The following is a 17,079-nucleotide window of genomic DNA, read 5'->3' as shown; positions in this document are numbered from 1 at the left end:
CATTGACTTGGAGGAACATATCCGTACTCCTTTAAAGAACCAAGAATGCCCTCTTTTTTTCTGGCAAGCAAGGGATCTATCTCTTGTGTGGGATCCATCTTGCGTCAGGCATGTTTCGTCATTGTCAGTATGATTTTTATATTTCTGGATTTCGTCATTCAAGCAACGAGTCTTTAAGGACGGGATGCTAACTGAAGTCTTGTTTTTAAGTTCTTGGAATTAAAACAGGGGGAAGCATATATGATCATAAGAATACTTTACTTGACCTTAAATTAAGTAATTAAGCTCTTGCTACCATAATCAAATTGTATTACAAGCTGGCAATATTTGAGCCCCACTGATGCCAGATCTCTTCCTTGCTGGCATCCAAACTAAGATTTTAATAAGCAAGGTACTTGATTCCAGTATCAGTACGAAATTCCGATCTCTTGCTTGCCGTAACCCAAAAATTATATTTTAATAAGAGGGATCTGACGTGTATATATAACACCAACATCCAACGACCATATTCATCGCACTATACTGATATATATTTCAGGTGACTAATTATCAGCTAATAAAGTGTTAGTGTTTAATTAATTCAGATGGCGCCATCTGAATTTCCATTCACTTCAAAAGGACAATCAACTGATCAACGGAAGAAGGTCACTGTACTTAGCATTGATGGTGGCGGAATTCGAGGGATCATTCCTGCAGTCATCCTCCATGAACTTGAAAAACACCTTCAGGTTCTTTAAACTATACGCAATTTCTTGTTTTTTTTTTTTTTTTTTTTTTTTTTTTTTTGTTCTTTTTATAATTTATCTAAGAGAATGAAAATGCTGATAAATTAATGAAAACAAATAACAGAAATATGATGGACCAGATGCAAGAATTGCAGATTATTTTGATATAGTAGCAGGAACAAGCACAGGGTCCATATTAGCAGCAATGATAACTGCACCAGAAAAAAGAGGTTACAACAACATTTTTGACGCAAACGTGCGGCTTCGTCCCAGGCTTGATGCTTCACAATTTGTTGGTTTCTACGAGAACAAAGGCAAAGATATCTTCGGAAGCCCGATATTTCATGTTTTTGATTATCCAAAAAAGATAAAGGAGGCTCTGCAATATATTTTGTGTCGTTTTACGTCTCCTATTAACTGGTTCGAAGCTGGAATGGCTATACTCACTAGACATGGACCCTCACCTCTTAGGTCTGCAATTAAGCAAGAGCTACAACAAATTGGCCTCAATGAAACTCTCACCAAAGTCGTTATACCCACTTTCAGAATTAGAAAGACCAAGCCTGTCATTTTTACTTCAGATATGGTTGTTCTCTTGTACCATCTCTGCCTAGTATTACATATTACTTAAGAACCGGGAATTAATATGCGTTTATATATATAAATATGCAGACGAAAGATTATAAGGGCAAGAACTACGAAGACTTTCGTCTTGCAGATGTAGTTCTTGCCTCCTCCGCAGCTCCTACATTTTTTCCTCCACATAAAATCCGTTTTAAGGGCAAGGAAGATGGGTTTTTTGATGGTGGTGTATCTGCAAATAATCCTGTACGTATGTGTAATTCTCAAATTTTTATTTTTATTTCAGTTTTAGTTAGGATTTTAACTAGCAAAATCGCAATCTCAATAATTATAATTACTTTTGATGGTCTGAATTAATTTCAGACTTTGGCTGCAATCTGTGAAGCAACAAAAACATATGGAAACGAAAGAAACTTTGAGAATTATTTGGTTCTATCAATTGGTACTGGCCGAGTAGACTTATCCCCATATCGTGGACAAGGTTTTGCAGAATGGCTGTTTAAGGAAATATTTGGGAAATTAAGATTTGAGTTCCTATGCAATACAGTCAGTGATGCTGTTGAGTTATACATGTCACGTATCTTCCACTGCAATGGAGTCTCTAAAAACTATCTGCGAATCCAGGTTAAAGATTAATCATATCACTTCTTTGCTTGTTTTCCATTAATATAATATTAATTAATGAAAATTAATTAATTTGATACAGGAATATGAATTGGAGAGTCAAATGGAGATTATGGATGATGCATCGCAGAGAAATCTTTTTAACCTGAAGAACTGTGGATCAGTTCTTTTGGATAAAAATGCAAAGATTGTGAATCCGGATACAGGATGTGTTGAGGAACTTTCATATAAATATAAAGACGCTTTGGCCGAGTAAGAATACCAAAATTGTTACACCATTATTTCTAAATTTGTTCGTATTTGATCTAATTATCTTTTCTGTTGTGCAGATTCGCTCGAGAGTTGGTGAAAGAAAAGAAAAAGACTCGTTCTTCTGCCTTCAGCTACTAATTTATATGATAGAGCTGCTTGCTTGATTAAGCATTATGCACCAAATAAAACAACCAAAGGAGACCTTTATTTATTTCCTTAATTTCCTGTGTATAAATAAATAAAAAAAAGGAAAATACATGATTCACCAATATTATAATTAGATATGAATGAATGTCTAATATCAATATTTATTTGTATTAATTGTCTTTATTAAATTTGCTAATAAAAAGTTTTATTTTTATTAGTTGGTTCATATATGAGGTTATGGACTCGATTTAGACAAATCAACCGTATAAATAAAAGTTAATATACAGGAGAAAATAAATATTTTTTTTAGAAAATACTTTTTAAAATTGAACCCATGACCCTCCCTATAAACCGAACCAATGCAAATAAGAATTGTTTGAAAATCATTTATATTTTATCATTTTTTTTCATTATATTATATGGTTAGAAAGACACTCAATTTAATAAAATTTTATATTTTCGTCAGTACGAAGGATCCGTTTATATAACTTTATGTTTGAACAGCGGACGTAGTTGACTAAGTAAAACATGTCTCTGATTCAATATTCCATTAGCTCTATAAACGACATTCCGTCCGACATTATTTGCCGTGTTGCCGTTACCTGTATAAACATACGTGCCACGCATCTCAGCCACGACTTTTCCTACGCATGCACCTTTGCGGTTCCAAATTAATAGACATCTTTTCATTTTTTATTTCCATTGTTACAACAGGAGCAAAACTGATACTCCATGAAACCATTAGCCGATCTCCAATCAATAGTGGAAAACCTGTCAAGGAGAAAAAATATGATAGGACTCGTTGTTTTAAGGGTTTTTTCTTCTCCTTGTTTTCTTCACGACCGCCATTACCATTCATGTACTGAACGTTACGTATCGAACTGAGTGCTGAAATGTATAAAGCTGGAATAGCAGACAACATCGAGGCCTATGTCTTATTTGCATTAGCAGAAATTATATGGGCGTCCCTGGACAGGACATCGCTTGGCTTCACACTAGCATCCTTTGTCGGCATTGGGTGTCCATTAGCTGAAATACCTGTAATGAAGCAAGGCTGGCTGGCTGCATTCTTTTTCAACAAAATTACTATTGAACATACATAATTTAGCGTTTAATGCTAGCTATTGATTCTGTTTGAGACCCATTTTCAGGTTCTTCCACCTTTGGTATTATCCACAAGCAAATATTAAGATATTTGGTCAGGTAACTTATCTCGATAATAAACAGAAGCATCCATGGCTTAAAAGCAACTTCCATCTTGGAACAATTAGAAGCTTTCTGTTTTATGCAGGGATTAGTCACTTGGACCATCACTTGCGACTTCGTGTATACACCATTCCTCATCAGTTTGGCACGTTGGCTCAGATCAGGTATAACGGCTGCTGATAAGTCTGCCTAATAAACTCGGTGCAGGTAGGAGTAGCCATTCTTTTAGATACAGGAAAGAGAATTGCGAGCTTCTCCTCTGTAATATGCTTTGAACAAATATCCTGAATAACTAAATCAAGAAACAATAGACCAGCATTGGAGTTTCTCACACAGCAATCAGCAAAAGCATGGACTCACGTTCATGCATTGCAGGCTCTGGGTTTGATATGTTCATATTTACGGCTAAACTATAAATGTAGTACATTTTATTAAAAAATGGTAACACAGACACACTAGCATTTGAGCTTTTAAGTATATATATCAAAAAGTGGCCTCTCAAGTCTGTACATTTCTCTATTCAGTATTTATGAGATTCAAATATGAAACCTCACCTAGTCAACGAACACAACATTCATGATGTCTGGGAACTTCTCCTTAATTGCTGCTTTGATTCCTGAGCCAATAGACTCAGGTCCTGAATACTTTACACGACATTCATCGCCCTCAACAGATAGTACTTCCACACTCCCGCCGAAGTTTTTAATTGCGGGTCTCAGTATGTCAAGATGACCATTCACTGCCTGTAGTTGCAGATAATGGACTAATTGTTAAGATCATCAAAGAAAATTCAAATAAGGGGATACTTTTATTATTTTCTTATCAGCTCATGGTAGTTGAGAACAAACCTCAGCAGTTGTCTCTCTTACTTCATCATATACTTGACGGATGTCTTTAACTGCATCTCCAAATTTTTCTTTCAATACTCTTTCAATCCCCATTTTCATGGTGGTTGTCGAGCTTGGGCAGCTACCACATGCTCCTGGTCATCAATTCAATTTTTTAGTAAAATCTTCAAAAAGAAACCTTAAAGTGGGATAACAGATATTTTTATTTAACCAACCTATGAGAGGACATGCTCCTTTTAACATGGGATTTCCAGAAATATTTATAATGAAAATTCCAACATAAATTTACAAAAACCTAAGCATTATATCCACGCTAATACTGCATTTGTAAGGCTTTCTTATACGGCAGATCGATAAATATTTTATCACCAAGGAACAGAATACAGGGCAGAGTTGACAAACTGAGCAAACAGTGATGGTTCATTTATCAGCCAATATCAGAGAGCATAACAAGTAACAAGAAGTCAAGCTACGCATAACTACAGTAATCCAAAAGGCATTACAAACCTGTGGAAACTGAAAACTACTAGAGTGAGTTGATTTGTTCATTCCTGGAATGGAGATCTATGAAGAAAAACTCATAAGTGACTATTTAGAGTTAGACTTCATACTAACATGCTAGAAGTGGAAACAAGCCGTAGAAAGAATTGCAAGTAACTAGCATCAAAGACTTGCTGCCACAGCCTATTAGATAGCAAGCTGCCTTATTCAAAATACTAGAATGAAAAAGAAAACGCTATTTTTGAATTGAAAAGATTCAAAATATTTACAGCCAAACTAGAGCAAACAGCTCAATCTGGTGGATACATGTAGTTCCACATATAGAGAGCTAAGAAGTAAAATCGTTTACGAAAATAATGTAAAGGCAGCAACTTTGCAGCAAGTCTAATCTTCATTTCGCCCCAAATTCACCGCCAAACCAATTCAAATTGGTTTATTAATCATCAATTTACCGCAAATAAAACTATCAAATGGTAAAGGGAACAATCAAAATTACCTTGGAGTTTCAGAGAGATAACGCCGTCTTCCACCGACACAACGTCGACGTTTCCACCATCAGCAATCAAGTAAGGTCGAACATCCTCGAGAACCAGGTCCACGTTTTGAACAGTGAGTTCGAATTTCTGGGCCGAGTAGAGTCCAGGAGATTGGGAACCTGTGGCAGCGCTTGGACTCGCAGCTTTTATTGTCAATTTCGACGATCCTCTTTTTCCAGAGACGTGTCTGAGTTGCTGTAGAGTTCTGGGTAGTAAAGACCGATGCGTATCGACCGGAATTATCGAACAAGACGGGAAGAACTTAGACGATGCGGTGGATGCTAGAGACGCCATAATTGCATTCGCGTCCGACTCTTTGAGGCTTTAAAATAAAATAAAATGGTTGGACATAAAGGAGGGTCATATTGGTATTTTCCGAAAGATCAATCTGCAAATACGAAAAACAAGCATATTCTGTGGGGACCGATATGGCACGTGCGGTCACGAATATTAGTGGTTAACTAGTTGGGATCTTTTGTGGGCGTGATAATTCAATCTTATGTACGGTGATTAAGGGCCCATATTTACTCTTGAAAGAATAATGTATATTTTTTTATTATTAAAATGCAAAATAACTATTAGGTGTGTAATTATTTTTATATATTATTGATGATATATTATATTTTTAATATGAATATTATTATTTTTAATTCTAATGTGTTATTATAAACAAAAGATTACTAATTAATTTTTTAAAAATAATATTTAATATAAATTTATTATTTTTAAATAACTATAAATAGGCTAGTGAAAAACATAATTTCATTGCAAAATATTTTTAAAAGATTAATGAAATCTAAATATAAGTGTCCCTAACTCTTATATTACGTGTTTTTATGTAATTTATAAGAAAATGTGTTGAGGTGTCATATATTTATAATTATAATAAATAAAAAAAACCCAAATACTTACAAGATTCTTAAGAGCATATGGTTGAAAGAAATCAAAATAGGAAGATATTTTAATTGGTCTCTAAAATAGAGGGACAAAGTAATTAATTTGATAACACTAGAAAAATTAAATTGTACTTCTTACAAATAATACATTTGAAAATTACTATAATTCATATTCTAATAAATAAACATAAAGTGCTCCTTGAAGTATTGATTATTAGGCAACCAACTAGTAATTAAGTAAAACAAATTCAACATTTTGAATAACTAAATCAAACACCTACTTAACTAATTGCCGTTAAGAATAAACTAACAGACAAACAAGGGGGATGAGTGGACAAATTTACATACCCTGCACTGGCGGCGTCTGAGAAGAACTCCGTAACGTTGACTCCTTAAAGCATGGTGATATGGGATACGAGATCCGCAAGGTGAGCGTCTCAAAATGGCAACAAAGATTTCGTGCAATATTATCGTTATTTTACTGTATCTTATTCATGTGAAGTAAACAGTAGCAGTGAAAAATCGGGGGAAAATAGCCCGCCAAAACCCACTAGCTAGAGGATATTTCTCTACATAAATACTGTGAACTTTTTCGATCTCTTGCTATTTTAACATAAAAGAAGAACAAAAGCCTCTAGGGTTTTCTCATTTCTGCTGCACTAACTAGCTTTTAATTCAAAAATTATGGTGGGATTGGACTCTGATCCCCAGCCTAAGAATCCCCATAATGACACTCACTCTAGCTTACTCTACAACAAAGGCCAAGAGGTGGAGGTAAGCAGCGACGAAGATGGATTCAGGGGTGCATGGTATCCGGCCACCATTGTGGATTCTCCTACCAAATCTGCTTCCAAAAAGAGAAAAAGGCTCATGGTTAAGTACAAGACTTTGCTTACCGAAGATGGCTCCGCCCCTTTGACGGAGCTTGTGGACCCCAGCCACGTAAGGCCTCTGCCGCCCGAGAATGGCGACCGGCTTTTTCAGGAAAACGATGTCGTTGATGCCAGGTACAGAGATGGGTGGTGGACTGGGATTGTAAGGAAGGTTTTAGAGAGTTCTAGATGTAGGGTTTTTTTCGCTAACCCGCCGGAGGTAATTGATTTTGATGGCAAAGATTTAAGGGTTCATTTGGAATGGGTTAATGGTCACTGGGTTCGACCTGAGAAACAGGTATGCTGGATAGCTAACATCATGGGACCTCGTGTATTTGTTTTCTTTTGTAAATGGGATGCGGTATTTGTTAAAATTTATCACTGTTGCATGGTTAAAACAGCGTTTCATATTTTTGAATTTATTTACCTAAATGATGACACGATTTGTTAATCAGAAGCATTAGCTGGAGATCATTTTGTTTCACTTAATTTATGAAACTGATATAGTATTTAAATTTTCAATTATTTTTGTTTCTTTGCTTTTGAGTTTCATCGATCTTAATATATCTGGTGTGATGGAGTCTCATACTTCACTTCTATTGAAGTCTTGGATCATTTTAGTATCTAGTGTCAATTGCATGTAAGAGGAAGAGAAGTTTACCGCTTAGATTTGGATGCAAAGTAGAAACGCCCTCTAGATTTTTTGCTCTGATGTGTGCCTTTAGTGCATGAGTTAGATGGCGACATTGAGTGCTTATGTACATGCTAAATTCTTTCTTATGCACATGACCAGTATAATTGGATTCAATTCTTGTGGTTTATGTAACTATTTCAGCTGAAATTTGTCTAAACTTGCCTTACTGCTCTGTTTCCCTGAATCACTTAAAGTAGCCACTTAATAATTTCTTAGTGCTTCAGTTTAGAGTCACCTATATAAGTTAAGTTTTGCTGTCGCAAAGCCTGCTATCCTCTTTTGGGGTGCAACAGTTTTTACTAAACTTTAGTTGTTTATGCTGCAGGATTGTGTGTATTTGTTTTTTGTATTCATTCATCTGTATGTTCATTTACTTTGACATCCAGTCACCAGAATTGTAATTTCATAGTGTTCCTTCTATATCATATATATAGCTTAAGGAACATGCTATGTGGCTGATTTGCACAAAATATGAATAATTTGGTTTTGCAATTTGATTTTTAAAGCAAACAACAGGATCGGTTTTTAGCTCAGGCACAGCAGTAGAGGTGAATATTGACCAAGAAAATGTACGTGATGCTTGGTTCCCTGCAGTTGTCATTAAGGAAAATGGTGACGAGACTTTCTTGGTGAAGTATCAAAGCTCTGGGAATAGTGATGAGGCCGGGACAAAAGTTACTGTGGATGCCCTCCATATTCGGCCCATGCCTCCTCGTTATGCAGACAGAAATTTTGAGTTGTTGGAAAAGGTCGATGCACAATATAACTTTGGTTGGCGGGCTGGAGTGATAACAAAACTTCTTGCTGGGAGGAAGTACAATGTCTTCTTTAAGCAGGGCAATGAGGACAGGGAACTTTATCACTCAGAAATAAGGCCTCATGTGGAATGGATTAATGGCCAATGGTTTTGTAAGTCCAAGGTATACTACTTTCTCTTTGGTGTTTAGGATTGTTGTTTTGCCATGGTTTTAGATTTTCATCATATTTGTGAATGTCACTCTTGCAAGCAGAAGAGAATAGAAAATAAGAAATTAAGATAAACTTTGACCTTCTTTAAAATTTTCTGCATGTTGTTTTTGATGATTATCAAGTAGTTTTGGCAAATGTTAGAAATCTTATTAGGATCAATAACATGGAGCCTGCTTAATATCTTTCAGGTTGATACCCACCTTTTCTATTTGGTCATTGTGGTTAAATTGTGTGCATTTCTATTAATGTCAAGAAGCTTGTTTCATCATGATGGTGTTGTATGTACTCGTACATTTTTACATCAGGTACTAGGTCTGGAATGGTGACCGTCCCTAGAATTTCCCCATTTTGCATAGATCCCTTTTGCTCTGTTTGCCAAAACTTACTTTTTTTAATTTTTATGTGCATTGATGGCTTTTGCTCAGTAATTGAAAATTGTCATAAGACATATGCTACATGTACGTGGTAAACTAGTATAATGAGTAACTAACATACCTATTAAATTCATAAAAAATGGGAGGATGTCAAAAGATTTAGAAATTAATGGATCCTTAAGAGCAGAGGGTATATTTTTTGCTGATCATCTTGTTGCTTATTAATTATCTTGGAGATATGTTTTATCTAGTGTGTTATTAGTTCTATCTGCACTGATTGCACAGAGATACATCACTTATAATGCTCTTGCTTCAAACTCCACTTAATGTTTTTGCAGTTTTTTGTTGCTAGTAATTTCAAATTTTGTGATTAAGTGAGTAGTACAGCATCTGGAATGTGAAATAATGTATTTGACTTTCCAAATGAGGCAATGCCTAGGAGAATTATAATGAGGAAGCACATGATCAGTTATGCCATATTTTCTTTTATCTTGGTACTTTATCCTCCCATTTATTTTAGAAGTTTGGCATCATGTGTAATGGGAAGCCCAAATAGATAGATTTCCATTCTTCATTTGGTAGCTTAACTAACAGGATATTGTTTCAGGAAATCGTGATTGCTTCTGATAAAAAAAACCAGTTAGGTAATGCCCACAACAGCACTGACAATGCTGACATGTTTACAAAACTAGAAAGATCAGGTGCTGTTGAAAGTAAGACTGAAGAAACAGTAACTTGTTCTGCAACCATAAGGAACCTGATAGAGCAGTCAATTCATTGCAATGAAAAATCACCTTCTCATGTCTTGCCTCCTAGCAAGAAGGTAAAGATCACAGCTCCTAATGGTGCTGGTAAGCATTCACATCCTGCCAAAAAGTCCATGGAAGGAGATGATACAAATTCGCCACTTGTGGAGATTCCAATTGAAACATCAATAAATGAAACTGTTCGTGGTTTAGCCACTCCAAGAACTGGAGGCAAACGAGCTAGATGCGCCAGAAAATCCATGGTTGGTGATCGAACTGCTGCTAGAACTGAGAGTCCTTGTGCAGGAAAGAGCGCAGTGAGTTGGATTTTTCTCTTGAGTCCATTACTTTGTCTAAGTCCCATACTTCTGATGCAAGCTCCCAATGTTGAGAATTGTCATGTAGAACAAATTTTTATCTGAAAAAAACATTCAAACATAAACAACAATTTTCTGCCATCTTCTGCTGCCATTTTAAGACCGTTGTATTGGCCCACCAGTTAGCACTATATCTCTGTCAAACCCATAGACTGGAACTTTTTTTTTTTTTTGGTCTTTATTTATGCAAATAATCATTTTTTTTTTTATTGAGGCAAGTGTACCCTTACAGAGATTACAAAAAATCAAGTTGCCTATAATTGGAATAATTGGATTTATTTGACACATTTTGATGGACAAAAGATAGAAAATCATTAAAATATAGCCATTTTTAAATCAAGGAACTCACCCTGCTTTGTTTATTGGTTCAAGAGTTCTGTTAAATAACATAATCAGTTATTCTGTGAATGATAGTTTAATTCTTCTTGTACATGCGTGAAAAGATAAAGAACTATCAGATGTTACATTATGGAGCCATTGGCAAGTAGAGTAGCAGTTGAGTGTGGGGGTTCAAATTGGGACCTCTCTCTCTCCCTTTGAAAATTTTCCAATGTTTCAAAAAGAAAAATTATATTATGGATCAACAGGGATTTATTACCATTTTCTCTTAGTAAATTGACTTTTGGGGCATAATATTTCTGAGTTTATGTTGAGTGCTTAATTATAAGCCATAAGTTGCTTTAGAAGACTTGTTTTCTGTTTTTCTCTTCCCCCTCCTCTTTAGTGTTTTACACCAGGTTTGACAACTAAAACGGGGAGGAAAAGAAAATAAAGAGGGACAATATGGGAAAGACCTCTTCATAAACTACCTCCCTTCTATTTTCTCCCTCTTTACTTCAAATTTCCTCTCCAAATTGGAGGTGGACCAAAAGGAAAGTTTTTGTTTATTTTCCTTCCTCTTTTCAAACAAAGGAGTTACCTTTTCTCTATTATTTTCCATCCATTGTTTTCCTTGTCTTACTTTTTAATTTTGTTAGTTATGCTTATTGGAGCGACTTAGTGGTTGCAGGTTGGTGCCCAATCTAATGGAGGGTTTATTAATATTAAAGATCTACCTAAGGTATGCTTCACTGCTTTTTCCCTAATTCATGATTTTCATCTTATAATTAATATATTTATCATAATTATTTTATGTGTTTTATGCAAGGAATTTATCAACAAATGAATTGCAAACTTCTAATGGTTACCTTTAAGTTAGACCAAATGAATGGAGTATCAAAACAATTGTTCTTTGAAAAGGATTGTTCCAATCACAATGGTAAAAGAGAGATTATGAAAGAGAATTTCAATTGACAATGATTTTAGAATTATTTATTATTATAAGTATCTATAGCTCACTTTTATTAAATAACTGTTATTAAAATGATTATTAATTATTATTACTATTATTATTATTATTATTAATAACAGAAAACTGCTTAGTATTTATGTAATTATGATGTTAAGATGTTTATTATGTTTATATATTTCATTATCTTACAACATATTACACTCTAGAAATATGTCTTTGTTTTCATAATTACTAGAAGTACGTGTGTACTAAAACCCATTAAGCATCACATATGACAAAAAGCTACTTAAGAAGGTCTTTGCCCATTTCAACTTTCCTTTTGGCGTTGACGATTGTTATGCAACAGTTTTGTTTTTCCATGACCCAGTATTCCTATTAGAATGTTTCCTTTTCATTTCTTACTATTGAATCACATTGTCCCTGGTTCATGCAGAAGGCTAAGCAGCAGAAAGTTGCTGAAGCTGACTCCAAAAAAGTGGAAATTGTGACAAGAAAAGGGAGATCTATTAAATCGCCATTTAGAAATTCTTCTGCAGCAGGTAATTTTCTCTATTACTTTTTAATTATTAATATACGTCATGCTGCTTGTTTCTTATAAAGGAAACTTGTGTGAAATAATTTTCTCAAAACAGTGGATGTTGCTACTCAAAAAATCAATGAAAGTAAGGATAAGCCAAAAGACAATGTCCCTGTCATCATAGCATTACAAGCTACAGGGATGAGGAGCTCAGACCTTGATTCTCCTTCTCAGCTTTCTGGTGAGGAAACACTGAAGCTTATTAGGGATCAAAAGAAGAATTTAAATGACTCAGGAGGCAAAGTCATGGTAAGCAAATTTTCTTTCCAATTATTGTATGTGTTCTTTTAAAGGAAAGAAATGTATGGATAGCTGCCAAAATTGAGAATCTCCTATTGAAGAGATTGCATAGCAGGGATGGGAATCCCAAATCATGCAAAATGTTAATCCATGTGATGTGCAATCACAATTGATGTTCTAATGTCCCTGTCAAAGTTTCATGGGCCTCATTAATTGCATTGTCTAACTCATATCATACTGTTAGATTAACCTCTTTCTATGTCTCTGTTATGGAAAATATGGTGGATTATGCTAGACAGAAGTAAAGATGGCAATCTTTGCTGCCCTGTCAAATCTAGTAGCATGGGGATGTGCATAGGCTACCTCTCCTTGCCTTGACCTTAGAAAAATATGCTTTGAACTTATATAAATATGAATATCTTACTTATCTTTGAGAATATACTTTTACTACTAAATATTTTTCTTATTTTTCAAACATCAATTAATTCAAAATTTAGTACGTGTGCATATAAGTACATGTATTTTTTTTTTTTTTTTGGTTTATAAATTAAAAAAAATATAACATAGCATTATCAACCCTGACTCCTTTTCCCCTTTCCATCTCAGCTCCCAATGTCTTACAGTGGCAGGGATGGGAATCCCAAATCACCCTGCCCCCTCTCCATTGTTGTTCCTGTATAGGAGAAGAAGTCTGTCCTGATATAGGATAACATAAGCTTGGGGTGCATTTGATTTAAATGGTTGTTTCTCACTTTTGCCTTCATTGCTATAGAACGAAGCATTGAGGAAAGCATTTGTTATAATCTAAGTAGATGGCTATAAAATTTCATGATTGAAAATCAGAGAAACTTTTGGGGAAAAGGAGAATAGTCTATTGAAGTGATGTATCATTTCATGGGCTCTTGATTGTATGAAGAAATTAGTGTAGATTGTTTAAAATTCCACAAATAGCTTCTTTTTTTTTTTTTTTTTTTTTTTTTTTTTTTGTAATGTTTCAGTAATCAGGTTCATGCTATTTATATTCTCAGTTTGACGAGGAATGACTCATCTCTGTTTTTGTTCTACCTAGTTTTTCTCGTGTCACTGGCTAATCTTTCAAGGTTGTATCAGTGGCATCTTATTCTGTTGATTCCTTGACGTAATCTTTCTATATACATTATTTCTTCTGCAGGGACTCGATCAGCATAAATGTGGTGGAAGCTTTCAGAGAAGAAAGAGGGGAAGACCACGTAAATTATTAATCGTAGGCTTAAAGACTACAGAGGCTGGTACATTAAAACTTTAAACCAACTTCAAATCACAATCATTAGCTGGATACTTGTATATATTTTAAGATGCAAAAACACATACTACTATTTGTAGGCAAGGAGGACTATGGTGTTCAAGATGTTGCTAATGAATTAATTGTAAAAGATCGTGCCATTGATGAAGCTGAATTGCCAATACAGACAAGAGTGGAGTCTGCAGGTACGAGAATTATTTTTGGCCTTGCTATGAGGAATGCTCAATGCATATCAAAGATTAGGGGGAATTTCTGTTTATCCATCCAGACCCTGTTATTCAATAAGCCAGATAACTATAAGATAACACCCTTTAAAAAATTGACTATTGAGCCTCTCAACTGGAGGCACAATCTGTCAAGGTCTGGAACTATTTGATTTGATACTGTCGAGTGTTAATTTAGCAGGTAAGATTTAAAATCACAATAGAAAAGCTTGTCCCAGTAAGGGTGAGATCTAATCTCGGAGACTAACATCTCTGTTTACTAAGGTTGCAAATATATGATGTTTACATTGTGTCTGCAAAACATATTTCTATATGCAGACATCATGAATTGGTGTGGAAGGAAAACTTAAAGAGTTTGAAATTTTGGCCACACTATATCTGTGGAAAACTTGAAAATTTCTGGGGGGGGTTTTTTTAAGGTTTTGATTAATAGAATACCCATAACGAGGAACTGCCCAATGAAACTGTTATCAAGTGTTGGTTATACAACTGAAACCTTTATATAAGAAAAAGTTCAAGCAAAAAATTAGATAAGTCTTCATGACGTTCCATTGTGGCAAAAGAGACAGGACTTTTATGCTAGCTTAGAACACTGAGATTTCTTTTTTCAACTTCTGTTGCTTACAATCCTAGCTCCATTCTGTGGCATATAATTCAAGAAAAGATTAGAATTCTTGTAATCTCTTACTGGAACTTGCAAAGAAAATAATTCCAAATTTCTGAATTTCCTTTTTTCTTTTTTCACATTGATTCCTCTGCTGTTGGATAGAAGCATCAGTTCCCTTGTTTCTTGAAATCTTGGGAAGAACCTGGAACTTATGTCCCTGGTATGTTTTAATCCAACAAAGCAATGAAGAATCTTATAAAATAGTGAATCATGCACTAATAAACGTCCAACAGAGATTTTCTCAAAACCTTTTTTTTTTTTTAAAAAAAAAAAGAGGGGGAGAAGAAAAGAATGGTACATCAAGAAGATGAACAATCTTGCTTCTAGCTTCTCTTATTTACTTATTTGAATGGGGGCATGCCAACGTTCCTCCAACCCTTTCTTTCTCCCTCATTCCCTTTTAGTGCTCACCAAACAGAAGCATGAAAGTTAGAATGCCTCATACTTGCACTAATTTGTATATCAAGAACTGAAGCTTAGCATGTAACTTTGTAGTTTCTCAAGTTGCATCCAGAGAAAAAGCAGCTGAAGTTTCTGAGACAGATTACAAGACAAAAGAAGTTGATATGACCATTATCTCTATGTCAAAGGACGTGGTTGATGATGATCAGCCCTTATCAACGTGGATTGGGGGAACGCAATCTTCAGCAACTACTGAGGAATTGCGTAAGTTGTTACAGACACTTGAAATATACTCCCTGTTGTAACAATTTGTTTGATTTTTTTTTTTTTTAAACTTTTTTGGTTTGCGTAGGATCATCGTTTGGCAAACCCAATGCATGGAATGAAATAAGAGAAAGACATAGTGATCTAGCAATTGTATCTTCTGCAATTGATGCTCAAAGGGAAAGCATGCCAGATGAGAATCAGTGCCTGCCTTTTGTGAAGAGGTCCCCGGTTTGGGAAACAATTGAATCTATGGATATATTCAAAATCATGCCGCAAAGACCACATTTTCATCCTTTGGCTGATTGTAAAGAGGAGTATCGAGAAGGTTCAGCCATTGGCATTATGGTAACATTCGCCGGTTTGTTTGAGAAGATAACCTCATTGCGATTTGAGGATTCTAAAAGCATATTGGAGAGTACTTTGGAAAGTCTTATTGATTTGGAGAGGCACGGATTTGATGTCACCTTGCCACGCAACCGTGTGAATGAATTGCTGTCAATTAAGGAAGGAAAGGATCTCAATGAGTTCCTGAATGAATCAAAGGACATCGAAAGGCAGATAGAGGAGCACATTGACGACAGAAGAAAAATGGAAGCACAGATCAATGATATTCAAAGGAAACTAAGAGAGTTACAGGAAGAACTTGCTGCATCCAAGTCAAAGATGCAGAGCAAAGATGTTGAGATTGCCAACTTGCGTTCACACGTGGAATCTATGAATGGAATCGTAAACGACGCCCGGAATAATTTTGAAAACATAGTTAGAGCCCCTTGGAAATGGCCCTGATGCTCCTATTCAGTTTCTTCTTGCATATGTGGATACGTAGGGCAGGGCTGACAGTAAGAGTTGACATTTTTTTCTTCAAGAAAATGTATGTATACAGTATATTTAGAGAAGATTTTGCATGGTTGCTAGTAACGTATTTGGGATGGGTCATGGGTCACTGACTGGAATGATTGAAGTAGGACTTGATTGGGCCCGACCCGACCCGACCCATATGTATATGGTTTTTTCTGGCTTCTTTTATGTAGACTGAACAGAAAGGTGGCGTCTGGTGGTCCACAGTTAAATGGAAAATTAAAGTCTTATTTACACGTGCTCCATATTTCTCAGATATATATATATATATATATATATTAATATATATTTATATATACCTAGTATAGAGTTTTTCATCATAAATCTGCTCACCGAACCCAATCTTGATTTGGAATTGGGCCCACCAATCACTTTCACAAGATTACTAACTAATGCTTCGTTTGGTAAAGAGAGGAAGGAAAACAGGGACTGGTTGTATTATTCATTTTTTCTCTTGTTATTTTTTTCACTCTATCTAGATTAGATTGGAAGGGAAATAAATCTTTTTCTTGTAAATGCAATGTTTCCTCTCCAAAATAGAGAGAATTTAAATTAATGGGGCCGAGAAGAAAATAATTTTGATTTTGATTTTCCTTTCAAATTTCTTTCCTTCTAAAGAATCACCTGTTTCAAACGGACTGTAAATTACGAAAGAAATGAGAGAACTATAACTTTTGTTGAAGCATGGTTGGTTCGTATGTCATGAAAACAAAACAATTGACTTGCTCATGGTTTGTATTAGAGCCGTTGCTCATTTAATTATAAGTTTCATTGTGACCGATAGAGTTTGTGAAGCCTCCACTTGTTTAATTTTTGCAGGCTCTGTCGGCAATTAATATTTAATTTCCAGGTAAGACTTTGTATAGTTGTGATGCACTTACTATATACACACATTAATTAGTAACTGGAAATTAATTATGAT

At 35.1% G+C, this 17,079-nt stretch overlaps 4 protein-coding genes across 7 annotated transcripts; 3 read left to right on the top strand and 1 right to left on the bottom strand.

Moving 5' to 3' along the window:
- The first annotated feature begins 516 nt into the window (after positions 1-516).
- Positions 517-2,556, top strand: LOC105642652 (patatin-like protein 2). The gene is made up of 6 exons (XM_012227553.3): positions 517-728; positions 850-1,311; positions 1,398-1,553; positions 1,671-1,931; positions 2,014-2,183; positions 2,261-2,556. The coding sequence occupies exons 1-6, from the start codon at positions 585-587 to the stop codon at positions 2,319-2,321; spliced, it is 1,254 nt and encodes a 417-aa protein (XP_012082943.1). The 5' UTR covers positions 517-584; the 3' UTR covers positions 2,322-2,556.
- Positions 2,557-3,199: 643 nt separating this feature from the next.
- On the top strand, positions 3,200-3,797 carry LOC105642651 (insulin-induced protein; the record flags this gene model as incomplete). Its single annotated transcript, XM_012227552.4, has 3 exons — positions 3,200-3,378; positions 3,482-3,533; positions 3,622-3,797. Coding segments are annotated over 3 exons (339 nt in total), but the record flags the coding sequence as incomplete, so codon positions are not given.
- A 137-nt stretch (positions 3,798-3,934) lies between these two features.
- NFU1 (NFU domain protein 1) lies at positions 3,935-5,741 on the bottom strand. The gene is made up of 3 exons (XM_012227550.4): positions 5,382-5,741; positions 4,385-4,518; positions 3,935-4,279 (listed from the first exon to the last, which is right to left on the bottom strand). Exons 1-3 carry the CDS (start codon positions 5,713-5,715, stop codon positions 4,091-4,093), a joined length of 657 nt encoding a protein of 218 aa, XP_012082940.1. The 5' UTR covers positions 5,716-5,741; the 3' UTR covers positions 3,935-4,090.
- A 1,007-nt stretch (positions 5,742-6,748) lies between these two features.
- DUF6 (agenet domain protein) lies at positions 6,749-16,393 on the top strand. 4 transcript variants are annotated; one of them, XM_020682864.3, is made up of 10 exons: positions 6,749-7,487; positions 8,390-8,803; positions 9,834-10,289; positions 11,359-11,409; positions 12,077-12,179; positions 12,273-12,466; positions 13,629-13,725; positions 13,820-13,924; positions 15,126-15,296; positions 15,385-16,393. In XM_020682864.3, exons 1-10 carry the CDS (start codon positions 7,002-7,004, stop codon positions 16,083-16,085), a joined length of 2,778 nt encoding a protein of 925 aa, XP_020538523.1. In that variant the 5' UTR covers positions 6,749-7,001; the 3' UTR covers positions 16,086-16,393. The 4 variants fall into 4 exon arrangements, with proteins under 4 accessions (XP_020538523.1, XP_020538522.1, XP_012082939.1 ...); XM_020682863.3 differs by having other exon boundaries at positions 11,350-11,409; XM_012227549.4 differs by having other exon boundaries at positions 6,750-7,487; positions 12,074-12,179.
- The last annotated feature ends 686 nt before the right edge of the window (positions 16,394-17,079 follow it).

The sequence above is a fragment of the Jatropha curcas genome, chromosome 5 (assembly GCF_041381405.1).
Source record: "Jatropha curcas cultivar XTBG-Jc1 chromosome 5, XTBG_Jcur_1.0, whole genome shotgun sequence".
Taxonomy (NCBI): Eukaryota; Viridiplantae; Streptophyta; class Magnoliopsida; order Malpighiales; family Euphorbiaceae; genus Jatropha; species Jatropha curcas.
This window is presented reverse-complemented; position numbering and strand designations above follow the sequence as displayed.

What these genes read in the sequence shown, in the direction of transcription:
- LOC105642652 (XM_012227553.3), top strand. Translation starts at nt 585, where the DNA reads ATGGCGCCATCTGAATTTCCATTCACTTCAAAAGGACAATCAACTGAT. An exon ending in AACTTGAAAAACACCTTCAG is followed by an intron (nt 729 to 849) that starts GTTCTTTAAACT and finishes AACAAATAACAG; the next exon opens with AAATATGATGGACCAGATGC. An exon ending in TATAAAGACGCTTTGGCCGA is followed by an intron (nt 2,184 to 2,260) that starts GTAAGAATACCA and finishes TCTGTTGTGCAG; the next exon opens with ATTCGCTCGAGAGTTGGTGA.
- NFU1 (XM_012227550.4), bottom strand. Translation starts at nt 5,715, where the DNA reads ATGGCGTCTCTAGCATCCACCGCATCGTCTAAGTTCTTCCCGTCTTGT. An exon ending in TATCTCTCTGAAACTCCAAG is followed by an intron (nt 4,519 to 5,381) that starts GTAATTTTGATT and finishes ATTGATGACCAG; the next exon opens with GAGCATGTGGTAGCTGCCCA. An exon ending in TAAGAGAGACAACTGCTGAG is followed by an intron (nt 4,280 to 4,384) that starts GTTTGTTCTCAA and finishes CTGCAACTACAG; the next exon opens with GCAGTGAATGGTCATCTTGA.
- DUF6 (XM_012227548.4), top strand. Translation starts at nt 7,002, where the DNA reads ATGGTGGGATTGGACTCTGATCCCCAGCCTAAGAATCCCCATAATGAC. An exon ending in GGGTTCGACCTGAGAAACAG is followed by an intron (nt 7,488 to 8,389) that starts GTATGCTGGATA and finishes TGATTTTTAAAG; the next exon opens with CAAACAACAGGATCGGTTTT. An exon ending in ATATTAAAGATCTACCTAAG is followed by an intron (nt 11,410 to 12,073) that starts GTATGCTTCACT and finishes TGGTTCATGCAG; the next exon opens with AAGGCTAAGCAGCAGAAAGT.